Source organism: Tauraco erythrolophus, chromosome 6 (assembly GCF_009769465.1).
Source record: "Tauraco erythrolophus isolate bTauEry1 chromosome 6, bTauEry1.pri, whole genome shotgun sequence".
In the NCBI taxonomy this organism is placed as follows: Eukaryota; Metazoa; Chordata; class Aves; order Musophagiformes; family Musophagidae; genus Tauraco; species Tauraco erythrolophus.
Genome location: NC_141470.1, coordinates 35624980 through 35640259, shown reverse-complemented (window position 1 = coordinate 35640259; position 15280 = coordinate 35624980). Strand labels below are relative to the sequence as shown.

The 15280-nt window shown below is 42.5% G+C and overlaps 1 protein-coding gene across 1 annotated transcript; it reads left to right on the top strand.

Annotated features, from left to right (window-relative positions):
* Nucleotides 1-3232: 3232 nt before the first annotated feature.
* Nucleotides 3233-13838, top strand: GARIN2 (golgi associated RAB2 interactor family member 2). Its single transcript, XM_086614200.1, has 6 exons — nucleotides 3233-3260; nucleotides 7739-7878; nucleotides 9391-9593; nucleotides 10191-10455; nucleotides 12535-12773; nucleotides 13718-13838. Exons 1-6 carry the CDS (start codon nucleotides 3245-3247, stop codon nucleotides 13836-13838), a joined length of 984 nt encoding a protein of 327 aa, XP_086470326.1. The 5' UTR covers nucleotides 3233-3244.
* The last annotated feature ends 1442 nt before the right edge of the window (nucleotides 13839-15280 follow it).

Sequence of the window (15280 nt, the reverse complement as noted above, 5' to 3'; positions counted from 1 at the left end):
TTTAGTGTTAGATAAGAAAAATATACATTAAATCAAATCAAAAGAAACATATCACGGCTTTGTTTTTTTAACATGATGACAGCACTGAGGTGTTTCCAAGTACCTATATTTGCAGCTGGCAAAGAGAAGACAAGCAAAGTAAGGGCCAGATAGCAAAAAGCCGTAAGTATTGGTTAATGCTGAAGACACATCTCTCAGGAAGTGCATAAAGATTCATCAGCAATCAAGTTCAATAGTTATTTTAAAGGCAGAATCTCCTTCTTGGATACATTTCTTTGGTATATTTGGATATATAGCTTTGTACTTCCCCTGAGGAACTCAGTGGAAGAGTGTGAGAGCGTCAAACGAGGAGTCAGAGCCCGCTTCAGGCTGTGTTATCAGGCAGCAGATTGGGCCAACATGTTATGATTCTTATAGTCTTTCTCTAACCTGACAGGAAACTAAGAATAAGAAGGAAGAGGCTAGATGTTGAAATGCTCAAGCACAAAATTTGCCCAAAATTTTGTTTTTCGTTAGCTGGAAAATTGAAACTAGTTTTGAATATCAGGCAAAAAGCAAGAAAATTGTTTGTCATTTATGCTGACACTTTCCAAACATTTCTAGTAGACTTTATCCCAAATAAATTCAGGAATATATTCCCAACCTAATTGTTTTTTGTCAGGTTATTTTATGCATTTCCCGAAGTTCCAGATGGAAACCTTTTGTTTAAATGTTTTGTATGTATCTATGGTGGGGTCCTTCTTGAAGCTAGTTAAAGTCAGCTGGCATTGCTCCCATGAAAAAGCTGAATTTTAGCAGTAAGTTAGACAAGGAAGGACATTTATACTCATAGTCAAAGAAAGTAGAGACATTTCTAGGAGAGGGGGACAAGAAGGTGGTCAGTCACAACTGTTGATGAAAAAAACCAGGATTTTCAGTGAGGAGAACAATTACAGCAGCCGACGGTGGTTAAAGCAGCAATCTGTTGAACATTGGCAAGGCATAGTTTCCCATAGCAGTATTTGGTCAGTACTTTGCAATTAAGTGCCTTAACCGCATAATGAAGACCATGATCTCTAATAACTGTCACTTCTGAATGGTTTTGCAATCCCTTCACCTTCCTAAAGCCAGCCAGGCTCAAAAGACAAAATGCAGCATTTGCAACCCTTCGGCATGATACTGTCAGCAGCTGAACTTCTCTATCAGAGTGAAAAAATCCACATCACTGTTTCTTCTGTGTTTTCTTTTATCCGTTTTTTTTTTTCAGACTTGACTTTCGTTTTCTAGTAATTATATCCCAGCCTCCACCCAGAAAGGTGAGTCTCTCTGCTGGATTTAAACTCAGCATTGAAACGCAGACACTTTTTGGCTAATTCATGGAAAGAAAAGCCTGTGCGTTTTGTGTTACAGTCTCCTGATGTGCTGCTGGTTGCAAGTTTTCTGGAAGGGCTTAGCGACTCACATTCAGCATTACATTAAGATTTGCTCTGTGCATTCGTGCCGCATCGCACACAAGCTGACAAAGCTCTTGGAATATAAAGCCTTCAAAAGGGCGATGCGCAGATGCTCAGTAGCTCTCTGGTTGTCAGACTGGTCTGGCTGGGATTACTTGCTCCGTCCCAGCACTTTACAGTGACACCCAGCATGCTCTGTCCCTGTGCAAGGACTTCTGCATTTGCATGGACTCGAGTTGGGATTAAAATACAGGCAACTTAATTTTTGCAGAGTTAATTCACAAGCAAAACCAAAACCTGTTTGTACACCAGTAACTCCACAGATAATCTGAACATACCAGAGAAAGCAAATGCACTGGCATGATCTTGATAACCAGGGATGCAAAAATAGAAGTAAAGTAACTTCAAGAAAAGTGTAAGAGAAGTTGGAAGGTAAGTATATATCTTCATTTTCTGCAAAAGCTGCCTTAGAAACAGCACGAGAGTAAGATCTCAAAACCCTGATTTACTCCTTTAGCAGCTGCCAGATTGAGAGCTGTATCTACACGCATTTGCTTCCCTAAAAAATAGAAGTCATAGTGCAACACTGACATGTTACCAGCCACTGGCACACAAAAAACTGTCTCACTAGGCTGACAAGAAAGCATGTAAAAAGCAGCTTTTGTCAGTACCTGACATTGTCCTCGTGGATTTTACTGTGGCCCAAGGTGGTCTGAAACTATGCCATCACCAAACAGAAATCAGAAAAGACCAGCAGAACGAATGAGAGTTAGCACATTAAGGATGTAAAGCTTTTAAAAAACAACATAACACATTATTACCTGGCTGACGAGCATTTCCTGAGATGTTCATCCGTTGTGGCAAAGTAACCAATGACTTCATCGTTTTGAAACGTTGTGCTGTTCGGAGCGCTGAGGGGGACCCAATTCTGCCACGATGTGCAGACCAGACACTGGGCCAGGAGAAGCCAACCCAGATGTTTGCAGACAGAACTTCCTGCACTGGCAGTGGCTGGTACCAGCACAAGAAGGCAGCTTCTGTGGGGCTACTCGAGAAACTGCTGAGAAGGAGACAACACAATGCCAGAAACTTCCCTACGCTCTGTGGCCTGTGCGCTTTCAGACATTTCTTTTTTCAAAATCTCTCCCCTGCAAAGAAAGTGGCCAATAGCTCACATCTCAGGAAGAAAGAGTATAAAAGCATGGCAAGTAGATAATGATTCATCTTCCATATGCTCCCCCAGAACCCACAACATTTGTGGCAAGAAGTACCACAATTTCACGATGTGAAGCAGCATCTCCTTTGTTTTGCGCTGAATCTGCCACCTCCCAGTTCTGTTTGATGCCTCTTAGGAGTCTGCATTGGAGTAGACAAAGAGAAGTCACCCTCACTTTGCTACCCATGGTTCTATAGATGGCTATCATCTGGATTAAGAGTCCTAATCTATGTAGTCTGTCTTTTGTGGTCATGTTCCATCTTCAAGGGCCAGAAATTGGATCATCCTGTTGCTCGTCTTTGCACCCTCTTCAGTTTTATTTTATTCATTCTGAGACAAGGAGACCAGAACTCCACACATATTAAAAGGCATCATTATCTCACATAACCACATGATGATGACTTCTGTTGCTTCTCTGCTTCCTAGTAGTCAAATTTTTTTCTGCAGTGCTTCTGACCAATGTGTTTTTACGGAGCTTAACATACAGATAACCTTAAAGTCTCATTCTTAATTGGTCCTAGTCAACCTAGAAACAGTAACTATAAGGACAGTTTAGGAAAATGTTTTCCTCATACGCATCATTCTACTTTTATCTATGTTGAAATTCCTCAGCTGTTTCAACCCACTTCCACTCAGTTTTGAGCAATCCATCTATAACTCTCAGTCCTAGTAAATACACGTCTTCCTTTAATATACTTGCCTTTAATCTGATAATGGAGAGTACATTGATTACCTCTGCTGAGGATCTGCTCTATACTGTGTGCCTTTAAAGACCTGCTTTGGTGGCTTGACAGCTGTGCTATAATATTGACTTTACCTTATTATGCCTAATCTTTTCTTATGGTTTATTGCCAGCTGGATTGCCCACAGGTGCTGACAGCCTCTTGAGCAATGCTCTTCTTTTAGGATGCTGTTACGTTACTTTGGAGAACTGCCAGCTGACCCAATAAATCCCACCTGAGGTGAGACCACCCTTGTGCATACATGGAGAAGCTGCAGTGAAAAAAATCAGGCTTAATATTTTCCTATAGCTTTCTTGTATTTGGATGAGGTTGCTGGAATGGACGTGTTCATGGTGAAGACTAGTGGGACATCTCCTCGGTGGTGGCTCTGCAGAACCCCCCGGCAAGTGCACGTGCTGTCCTTGGGGGAATTAGCTCACAAGAACGTGTAGGTGAGTGAACTGGGGTCAATGCTGATTACAGCCGGTTGCTCGTGGGGTACTATGCCTTTCTGCAAGCACAGCCTGTTGGGGCTTTTGTGGCAGCGCTAGGTAACTGTTCAGCACTAAGTGTATTGAATAACAAAAATAAAAATGGCTATTTACCTGCCAGTCTTTCAGAAGAGGAGACGTACACATGCAGATGCAGCAGTGCTTGAACCCAAATAAATCAAAGATAGTTAGTTGGCACTGTACATCCAGGACTGACTTTCTGGAATTTACTCCCTTCTGGCCAAATCAAATCAATTTGCCCAAAGTGCTACGAAAAGCCAGAGAACAGAGTAGAAGATGGGATTTAATATGCTCTTGGCAGCCTGCATTGCTAAGGAGTCATGCTGCTGCCTTCTCCATTAGCTGGAGTTTCTCTAAGAGGTGGTGGCTAGGCTTAGATTAAAACAACAACAAAAAAAAAAAAAAACAAAAATGACAGCACTTTGTTAAGGAGTGACATAAAAAGCACACACACAAAGGAGCACAGAGAGAATGTCAAGTGGGAGTAACACTCTGCCCCAGCTACTCCCAGACCCATCACAGGAGCCATCAGCCCACCAAAAGCCCATCACCACAAACCCAGAGGAGCACAGGGACATAATGGCAGGTGGGAACCCAAATTAAGGACTCATAGGGACACCCTGGCTGGGCCTCTCCCAGGGCTGTGGCAGGAGTGCCTCAGCCCCTGCCCAGATGTGAAACCCATCAACATGAGGCAATGGGACGGCTCACACAATCACTTTTCAAACAATGGGAGGTTACTGCCTGGGAGTGCAGGACCCGTTACGGGATGCAAGGAAAAGCATTTTGGGATTGCACAAAATTTATGGGATGTTCAGGAGTGGAACCAAAAGTGGTGAAAGGAATGGGTGTAGGGGATTTGGGGAGGAATAGATGTAGGAAAATAGAGGGATAAAGGGCTGGACAAGTGTAGACAGGCCCTATGTCCTGCCTGATCACCACAGTCTGTCCTGGTGTCTGTGGACACCACTAAATGTCATTTCTAACTCTTTTCCTGGGTGAGGAAGAGGCAAGCTTGTGAAAGCAGCTAACTACCAGGAAAGTCTCATATGGCTGCTGGAGAGACCATGGGGTCTGCGGGTCACATGAGACCCGTGTGTGTGTGCAAGCACGCATAGGTGTCTCTGGGGGAAGGCATCTGGAAAGACAAAGGATTCAGGATCAACTACTGGGTGAACTGTGCATCCAAAGCGAGCTACTGCAGAGACCACAATGCATATGCGTGTGTGCACATGTGCCGGTCTGAGTGAGGGGTCTGTATCAGCAACACAAGTTGGGCTGCAGCCTCAGGGCCTCATATGTCCAGGTGCCAGCAGCTGGGGAGACCACGATCCAAGGGCCAGCTACTGGACACACTGAGTGTCAGAGTCCAGCTGCTGAAGGTATCTGGAGTGTATCCATGTCTCTTTCCAGCTAACAGACCTTCATCCTGATCAGCCAGAGAGGGGAACGGGATGCTGGTGCTGTCTGTGTTTATGTGAGTGCTGCATATGCGTGTTGTGTACCTGAGTTGGTGTGTCGTACCTACTGGGAATAGATGCTCTGCCTTATTGTTGGCTGGACCCCAGGGCATGGAGCTGCAGCAGTCTCGCTTCTATCTCGCTTCTACCGGATTCACCCCACTCCCCCAAAAGCCATACAAAATGTGTCTTGAAAAACTGATGGCAACATCTTTTACAATAGCTGATGCATTACCCTGAGACTGGGACATTAAATACATGTCAACAGTTTAGAGCGGGAAGTGACGCAGAGGCCTCTGAGCGAGCTAGCGCTGTCCGTGCCAGAACACGCACGTGGCACGACAGGGTGTCATACGGTAATGCTGTCTTGGGTGTGCAAATGTTACTGCCCTGCACTACAAGAGCACTTGTGGTTCTACTGCTCTCTCACACCGTCTGAGCGCAGACTCTCCACGTGCCACACACTGCACAGCCCAAACGAGTGCTGAGCGTATGCATGTGTTTGGGGCGGGCAGATGGACCTCGCACCTTCCGTGGTTCAGGCAAGAGCTGTGACCGCTTGGCTGTGGCGTCAGGCTCCTCCAGCTCGGCCAGGCACCCGTGGTAGTGTTCACAATTACATCTCCGTTGGCTAGAGAGGGAAAGGCAGTTCCATTTTGATAAAGAGCTTGTCGTTTGTGGTTTTGCTAAAGCAATGGTACTGATCCTTCTCCGCCACGTATGTTACAGGGCTGAAATCCAGCTGGGAAAGAAAAGCACCATTGTCTTCCATGCTGAATCAGAGTTGCCTCGTACAGCAGAGAGAGCAGGAGGCGTTTCTGCTGGACATTGCCATGTCAGTGCATGGTATTATCAGACTGTCCAGAAACAGCCCATCGTGGGCTCTTCCTAAGCAAGGGTGGATGTGCACCTGCCCAAAGGAGGCTGTGTACCTGTGAAGGAGATTGCACAAGAGTTGTTCAAACCATCAGATAACACAACTCTAATTTTGCAATATCAATTCTGCTCCAACCAGCCTGGTGCTCGGGGCGTGAACCCTGCCTGAGCACCAGGCTGAGCTGGAAGCAGCAGTGAGATCACGTTAGGTGAAAAAAAAAGGAGTTAATATTATAGGTTGGTTATGATATCACCAGGCTGACCTAAAAGGTTACTCTGGCAAAAGAATGTATAGAGAGAAGCTACAGTTCACAAACCTGAGTGAGACACATGAATGCAAGCTCCATTTTGGACTCGGTCACTAACCCTCACTGGGGCCTGGAGGGCACCAGCAGGTGTTGGCTGTCCTGACGAGCCCCACTGGGATCTCCAGCCCACAGCCCGCCCACGCCTCTGGGAGATACACTTAAACCCAGCCCTGGGCACCTAGTCTTCCTTCGAGAGAAGCTACAGGTGTATCTATTGTCAGCCCTGGCTTCTGGGCAGGCTTCCTTGGACATCCGTTACAGCCCTGTCCCCGCCCTGCCACCTGCTGCTCCTCCTGGCTGGACTCCTGGAACAAAGTCTCACAATGGACTCCAGATCTGATCTGCAGCTTTGCTTGTCCGTGCCTGTCAGCAGGCTCTGTTACTGCCATCCTGCTCTGCCCATTCACTTTTAATTCTGTGGGATTGGAGGACCATTTCTTGACTGTTGAAGGCAATGCCTCTGCTGCGGCCATCCTTGGCTCCCAGCTCCTCGTCCCTCATGGAGCAGACCAACTCTCGCTGTTCCCTGGCAGCCTGCACTGCATGGACAGTACCTCTACAAAAATTGCTGATGTTACCATGCTCTTAATGTGCTTGTGTTACAGATGAATCCATGCTACCACTATGCCCTGATGCAACTGGGAAACAGAACTGCCACCAAGAGCATCACCGGGTGATGCATTGTGATGCGGCTGAGTTCTTCCAAACCACCCTGCCTGCCTGATACGCAAAACTTGCTGCCTCACGTACACACGTTCACTCCATACAGAGATGGAAGTCACCACCTAGCACCAAGAACAGCCCAAGGGTTGCTACTATTATTTGCAAGGTATGTTACTATACTCATGTGAAAAATACATCAATAAAAAATATTGTCTTAACAGTGACAAAAATATATAAGGTTACTGAAGTATAGAATAGCATGTGCAAACTAGTGTTTATAGATTTGCAGGCCCTGTTTCCTTAAATAAATAGTAAAAGAAGAGTCAAGAGTTGTGAGAAAGCCTTACTAAGTTCACCTTTGCATTTAGGATTGCATGGCCTAAAAATGTGTGTTTTGTGGTGGACAGGTTCTGCTTTTTAGTTGTATAATAAAGCCTATCAGGAAGGATATGTTTGTTTCTTTTCATAATCATCAGGGGTTTTTTAAACATAAGCCTTTTTATCTCTGTTCCCTTTAATTTGTAAATTTATTTTTGTTTTGTGGATAGGCAAAATCAATAGCAAGCTTGATTTTAAGAGCATCGGTTCAAGGCAGGCATCTGTTATGGATGACCTTCGGAGACTTCTTAGGCAAGGAGAATATCCTCCTTTTAGCTCTGCTCTCGTGTTCGAAAGCAAGTTTGTCCAGGTAAAAAGTCATTCAAATTAAATCATTTGGCATGCTTAAGATAAAATTGTTTGCAATGATTACCTTTTTTATTTTCTCAGCTTACTAGGTATTCCTCACTCATTTCTTCTCACTATTCTTATCCTTTCTTTACTACACACATATGGATATAATGTTTCCCTTCTTCTATAGACTCATTTTGCTCACACTTTACAGGCAATAGTCCAGAAATCCAGCAACAGCAATGCTGCAAATTAGAGGAGGATAAATACTGATGTTTTCACCCTTCCTTGTCAGCCTCTACTCCTTGCTGTAGCAACAGCTAGGATTGTTCTAGCAAATTTCTGGTTCTCTGCTATCTCATTAAGCTTTTTAGCCATCAGTGTCAGTTCAACCTACCCTAATTGGCAGCCAGCCTTTCCCAGGCAATTTGCCCCCACTTGCAACTTCTAGTATCCTTGCAAGCAATAGAACTACCCTGCCTGTCACTTACCCTAAGCACTGGCTAAAAAATCCTGCAAGACTCTGGCAACAGTCTACACTCCTACAATACTGCATTCACAATGTGTCTAAAACATCTGAATTCCATTTACATGATGTATCTCAACTGTGTTTTTCAGAGTTTCATTACCTCACTTTGTGATAATTGCAACATCCTTTGGTCTTGCCTTGATTAATTCAATCTTGCATTGTTGATATACATGCAGAATGTTAATTAGCTAGAGTCTCTGTTTTCAAGGTACTTTATGATTTATTCCTGCTTTATTAGACCTCATTTACAACAAGGAGGCTGTTGCCCTAACCAATCAACTCAAGAAAACAGCAACACCACTGACTCATTTACATTAAAATGTGAAAAAAATAATATAGCCTTTGATCTTTTTTACACATTGTCTCTCACACTTGGGAGGAGATTCTACTAGATATCCACAAATTTAATGCACTGTCCTCCTTCAAATTCCTTCTTAGGATACACTTTTTCTCCGATGCCTGTCAAAACCATACCCTGACAATGGTACATAACATGGGATTCAATCATACTTATCAACTTGGTCTTATCTCCCTGTATTTTCTCATTTTTATCTTTCTGTAATTTCAGAGTACACATAAATTACTTAGGATTTTTTTCCATTCTGTGTTTGTACAGCACCTAGCAGCATCCTGGTTCATTAACCAGGTCTCATTAATATGCTGACAAAGACAATGAATCATCAGAAGAGTTCCTCTTCCATCATGCCTACACTAGGAGAAATTAAAGATAATGATACTCGAGGTTTCGGACCACAGCAATCAGATACCCAACAATTTGGAATATACAAAAGCCAGTCCTTTATCCTTATTCAACTTCTTTCCTTTCTTCTCATTCAAACACATTCCTGTCTCATTATTCCACATTCTCCTCTCTCCTCACCAACCGAGTACATTATCTCTAGGGCCTCCAAAGCAAAACACCATGAAATGTATTGGTAGTATATTCTCTGAAAGATCATATGGCAAATGTCAGTGTTAATGGGGCTTTTTTTTTTTGTTCAGGTTAATGAAAGAGGGAAACCAATTTCTATCCATAACCGACCCATTTGTGTGACCATTGGCATCTGTGCTGCCAATCCCAGTTCATCAACACCCAACGTGATGCTGGTAGCATGCGAGGTGCCCATGACCCCAGAGGAAATTGTGACAAATTTCTGGAAACTCTCAGAGCAGCCATACCACACGGGACAGCTAGCACTTACCAGGTCAGTTAGCACCAAGATCAGTTAAATATTTCCTTGAAGAATAAATAAGAAATATGAATGTATTTTTGATTTCCATACAGTGTTTTCCTTCTTTTAAGGGTCAGTTTATTAACAGACCTCATATTTGCACTGACTCTTTGTCCCAGAACTAGCACAATAAAGTTAGGAGAATCATTTAAGCTTAAGCTCACACCTTTAGGCCCCACTCTGATCATCATTTTGGGCCAACGCTACCTACATGCATACAGATAGACGATGGCTAGGAATACTTAATAAACCTTTTTCTAAATATATCAGAAGCAGGAAGCTGATAGGAAGATTGGGGGTGCAGGATTGTCAGGGAATAAGGCAGTGGAATACAGGCATTGTGAAGAAGTCAGCTGCCTTTGCCTTCATTCTGTGCACTGCTGCCCTGCATTTCTTCCATAAACAGCTAGAGGCATTCATAAGAAGAATGTCCAAATCCACTCAGCAGCTTCTTACTATTTCAATTTCTCACTTTTAGTCTTACTCTATGTGTAGGTCAGACAGACAAAATGTCTTCTTTGAGAGGGATCTCCACTCATGCTTAATGATGAATTTCTCCTTTTTTCATAGGTTGTTCCCCTTGAAGTTTGTGGAACTCTCTGTCCTCAGCAAAGATAAGCATCAACTCATGCTAAAATTAGTAAATGGCCGTACCTATTGTCTAGAGCTCTGTGCCCCGCCAAACCAGCACCATCAACTATTCCACCTGTGGCTCCGTCTCATCTCTCTCATGAAACCCACAGAAAATACCAGCAATACTGAAGTCAATGTAAAACGCAAGGATTCTGGCATGTATCGCGAGATAGCTCCCAGCCCAACCAACACATCAGAAAATGTGAGTCTGTAGCAAATAGATATCAAAAATTCAAGCTGACCAATCAGAAAGTATCACTTGTGTCAATATTCTTCACTATCTCTCAGGTTAAAGTGTTTGTGTGCTTTGAAGAAGCTACAGTTCTGTTTATCAAAATAGCTGGCTGCTTGTAAACTCCCTACAGAACTTCAGGGCAATGGGAGTGAGGACGCTAGGCACACCATAGCCCTGAGAAATTTTTGCGAATCAATAAATAGCGTACTACTTATTGTTCGGTGTTTAGTTTTCCCTTGTAGTTGGGGGCACGTTCTTAAATGGTTCTTTTTGACTGAATTCCACAACCCACAGAAAAAAAGCAGAGAAGGAAAGACATGGGACAGCTGAGACCCATGCAGGGACTGATAACTAATTAGCAAAAAGGGCAAAGGCATTTGATCCATTCAAAGGACAGAAAGAGAGTTCTCCACGGAAATGCTACAGCAGACAGACAGACAGAAGGCAGCTGCTTGCTGTAGCTAAAAGAGAAACGAGTAGAACAGTAAGGGCCAGCAAAAATACTTCAGGAGGTCCTAAAGACAGTATCACATACAGAAATTTCACTGAAGTACAGAAGGGACCTGTTACCTTAGAGTCACACTTGGGAAGGAACTTGGATAGTTAATAATGCAGCTCAACATTGTCTAAAGCTATTTCCTCTAAGTTCCAAGGAAACATTTTGTCAGCACAGGCATTGATGGGTCTTTAGTTCCCACTCAAGCCAACCCAGCTCTCAGCCAAGCAGAGGCACATCCACAGGGAGAAGAAAATAACACAATCACATGCTCAATGCTTAGTACTGCATGTACATCTTTTCTCTTTTCTCTGCACTCAGAAGCTCCCATCTTCTCCCTGGCCATGGGTAGCAGAGAGAAGGAACAACTGTGTGTATATACAGCAGAAAAATTACAAGGGGACTAGAAAAAAATGTAATTTTGGAGAGAGGAGAGAACTGTGGGAGATTTATTCTTTCAAGAAAAATCAGTGATGAAGTAAAGGGATGACTGAAGAAAATCTAGGGGGAAAACTAGCATATTCAGATTAGATTTGCAGAAAGTGTAGGACTCAGATTTGGCTAAAAAATCTGCACAGCCATATCCCACAACCATATTGGTTAAGTCAAGAATGCATAGGTTGTGAGAAATTAAGTATAGGATTTTCAAAATTTCTTAATTGATATTTTTCTGCTTCAACTATCCCTACATAGCCACCTTTCTTCTGGGGTTTCTGCTTTCTCTCTTATCTGATGTCAAAGACTAGATCCTTGTACAGCCTTCTGGCCGTAAGCTGGCCTGACATCAATGTCAGCTCCTGCATGTACAGCAGATGTTACTAGTGATTCAACATACTTAAATCATGATCCAGACCTAGAATCTCTATTTTTCTTTGCAGAATAGACATCACTTTCCAGCCGCACATTCATCAGTGTTGCAAGACCTTGAGGTATTGGCTGTTGCTCACTATTGACTTTTCTTTTCTACTGACAGTTTTTACGTTTGGATTTTCCTTTGCATTATTACATCCTCCCTGCTCTCTTCTTGTTTGGATAGAAAGCTGTCTGCGCATGAAAGACTTACAGGTATCTCTGCCTCAGCTACTTAAAAGCAGGAAGCTTAGAAAGATTTTATTAGGAACTGATCTCAAAATCTGGACAGGAGGGAGAGCAAAGATCTTAGCTCAGCTTCAGAATATGAGCAAAAAGAGGAGAATAACCTGGAGATAAAGGAGTCCTGGACCTCCAGAAGCAGAGAACCTGGAGGCAAAGCCACAACAGCTCTCAGAGGTTAAGCTTTGGGACCTGTTATCTCTTGATAGACTGCATAGTTGCCTTTAACCAAAGCTGTAGGCCCATAATCTCCAACAAATTGATAATATATGAGAAACAGTAGTATCTCTTCTAGATAGATGTATCACATTTCCTATGGTTGTTCTGTCCACCTACTTTATAGCAGAATATTCAGGGAAATTATCACAAATTTCCAGTTGTGCTGATCAGCTCTGTACAGAGCTCTTTTTTTATGTCAGTTGCTACTGTATCTTACAATATTTTCTTTTTGCTTCAAGAGAGACAACCCACAAGACGTGCGTAACCCCAAAACACAGGAAGAAGTAGTTACTAAACAAACATCCTCCAACCAAGTTCCCCTCTCAGGTAAAGTACATCCCACAGAAGAGAGTGGAAGAAAACAGAAAGACTTTGACAGCTCCCTGAAACCAACAAGGCAAGAAAACACTATGCAGTCAAAGAATACAGATCCTCTGGATACAAAGGAAAGCAAAAGCACAGAAAAGAGTAAAACTAGGTAGGTGTGTTTGGAAAATGAGTCTGATATACTTGACTTCTACTGCTGACTTTGAAAAGTAAATGTGTCATGTTTTTGTCTTCAGAAAATATATTATTGCAAGACCTTTTCAGGGTTACTGTGGTTTTCCTAATATTTTAACAGATTAGGAAGCTGAAGAATACAGGATGAGGTGAGGTATTCAGACTGGTTTCTCAGATGTTTAAGGGCTTTTGAAAGACCATTCCCCCTGCCCACCCTCTCACCTTCTGGGTTCACAAAGATGGATGACCAAGCAAAAGTGCATGAATGTTCAGTAACTTAGGTGCTAGTGGTCTCCTTGAATGCTGAAGTTTCTGCATACAGGCAGCTTTGATTTAGATGCCCAGTATACGAGGGCATCATACAGCATGGAGTAGATTCAGTGTTTCCTTTCTATCCAAAATCAGCAACATGTCCTAGCACCAGAAATCTGTCTTTTCTGTATCTCCTTCACTGCCACATCCATCCTGGCTTGTGCAGAAAAGGAACAGGTATTTTTGTTGGTGGTGTTGCACAAACTAGGCATGCAAAATTTCGGTGGCAGAAGGAAATGAAAACTCTGTCGCTTACATGAGCATCTGCATGACAAAGAAAGAACAAGACTTCAACATAATCTCTTGTGAAGCTACACCTAGGCTCTGAGCAATGTGTTCAGATGTGTGTTATGTTCAGATCTGTCATATGCAAGTGGAGTCTATAACATTCAAATATCTGTAGGTGTTAGTGTGCCTGCACTTCAAAGCAAGGCTTACTACGTCACGTGGCAATACATGTTTATACTGCAGACAGAAGGAGATTAAAATAACATCTATTTAATAATGATCCTGGTACATAATCATATTACTAGGGTAAGACTTTTTCCTGAGTTTGTTGACAATGGCATAATGTTTTTCTTCCTGAACTCGTTTTGGTTTGGTTTTTAGGACAAATACAACGAAGCAAAAAAATGGGAAAAAAATGCAGACTTCAGGTATGACAGTTTTTCCAATGTTTACTCACTTCCCCATTGCTATTCCTACTTCAGTAATAGATGAGAGAAGCTGAAATTTCATAAGATGGGAGTTCTTTAGAACAAATATCCCTATGTCAACGTTGCCAATAGATCAGCACTTGTATGACCGTGTTATTAGGTGGTGTCCTGTGCTCATTCCCTGCTGTGAACACATCTGACTTTCCAGGGTTCAGTGTCAGGTTTCTTCTAGAAAGGCCTTGATGTGGGACTTGTTTGGCTGATGGCAGCCATTGCAACTTCACTGCCAAATCAGATAAAATACAGGATAGTGGAAAGGGTGAGAAAGCTGCATGCCTAGGATGGTTCAAAGACATAATGTTGGCCTGTACCTCCTCTTCCAGTGTGCTGTAGGGCTTCCCCAAAAAAACATGTCTGAGTATGAATTTAACTCCAAATAGTGTGTCTGCAGTGTCCTCAAGCATGAGATCCAGACTCGTTTCAAGTGGAATGTAGACACATTTTGCAGCACTCTCCACAATGTCATATTTAGATTAGCATTAAGATCCTTTCTGACATTCTGTGTTTCTGCACAATTCCCTACAGAATATCCATCTGGGACAAGAAGGTACCTCTTGACATTCACAGTTCCCCTTGTTTATACTTCCCCAATTCTTGTCAGTGATTAAACACTGTTATCTATGCCTGCCAAGGAATGACAAAAGCGGGAGCCACTTAGCTTATTGATGCCCCTTATTTATGTCTAAACTCGTGATCGTTCTGTATGTCAGTCAATCAGTCTCTTGAACAAAAGCTTTTATGGTCTTCCTCCACATACTTCTCCATTTTGCCAAGTCACAAAAGTATGAACAAGCTCTTGTTTAATCAAACTCAGGTTTTGTGAACTGTGATGCTACTGTGTGCTCTTCTTTGTAGCTGGCCGGTGGGCTGCATGCAATTCGTTGTCCTAATTGCCAGGTGGTGATCTTAGAGACCTACATGACCTGGAAAGAAACGTATTTCATTTTATGATATGCTCTTATTTAACTGCTTTTCTCAATTTTTCTGTGTGCACACATCTCTCTGTCCACTAATACATATATATCTGTCTGAAAGTTTTGTTGCATCTCTCTCTACATACATTTTGGTACATTACCAATTTTTAATATCTCATTGTTACGTTCTTTTTCACTCTCTTCCTCTCTTAACAGCCATTCATTTAGAAATGGGGGTACTGACAGAGAGCAATGGGTTATGAGGAGATATAAATTAGTACATGCTCAAGAATTTATTTCAGCAGTCCACATTAAATGGAGACAAATAGTGACATATTATGTAATCAGCAATGACAATTTTGTGCAAAGTACTAGATTAATGATACTCTCATTTCAAATTAATTTCCTGCATTTTAAAATAGTCTGTGACATACATATAATGCTAAAACACCTAAATTATACTTTACTGGGGCTTAGTGCTACAATATTTTCTTTTTTGTGATTTTATAGTGAAAACTGTAATAACAGAGAAGTAGTGAAGC

Coding starts and splice junctions, on each gene's coding strand:
- GARIN2 (XM_086614200.1), top strand. Junction 9,594..10,190: donor GGACAGCTAGCACTTACCAG/GTCAGTTAGCAC, acceptor CTTTTTTCATAG/GTTGTTCCCCTTGAAGTTTG. Junction 10,456..12,534: donor CAACCAACACATCAGAAAAT/GTGAGTCTGTAG, acceptor TTTTGCTTCAAG/AGAGACAACCCACAAGACGT.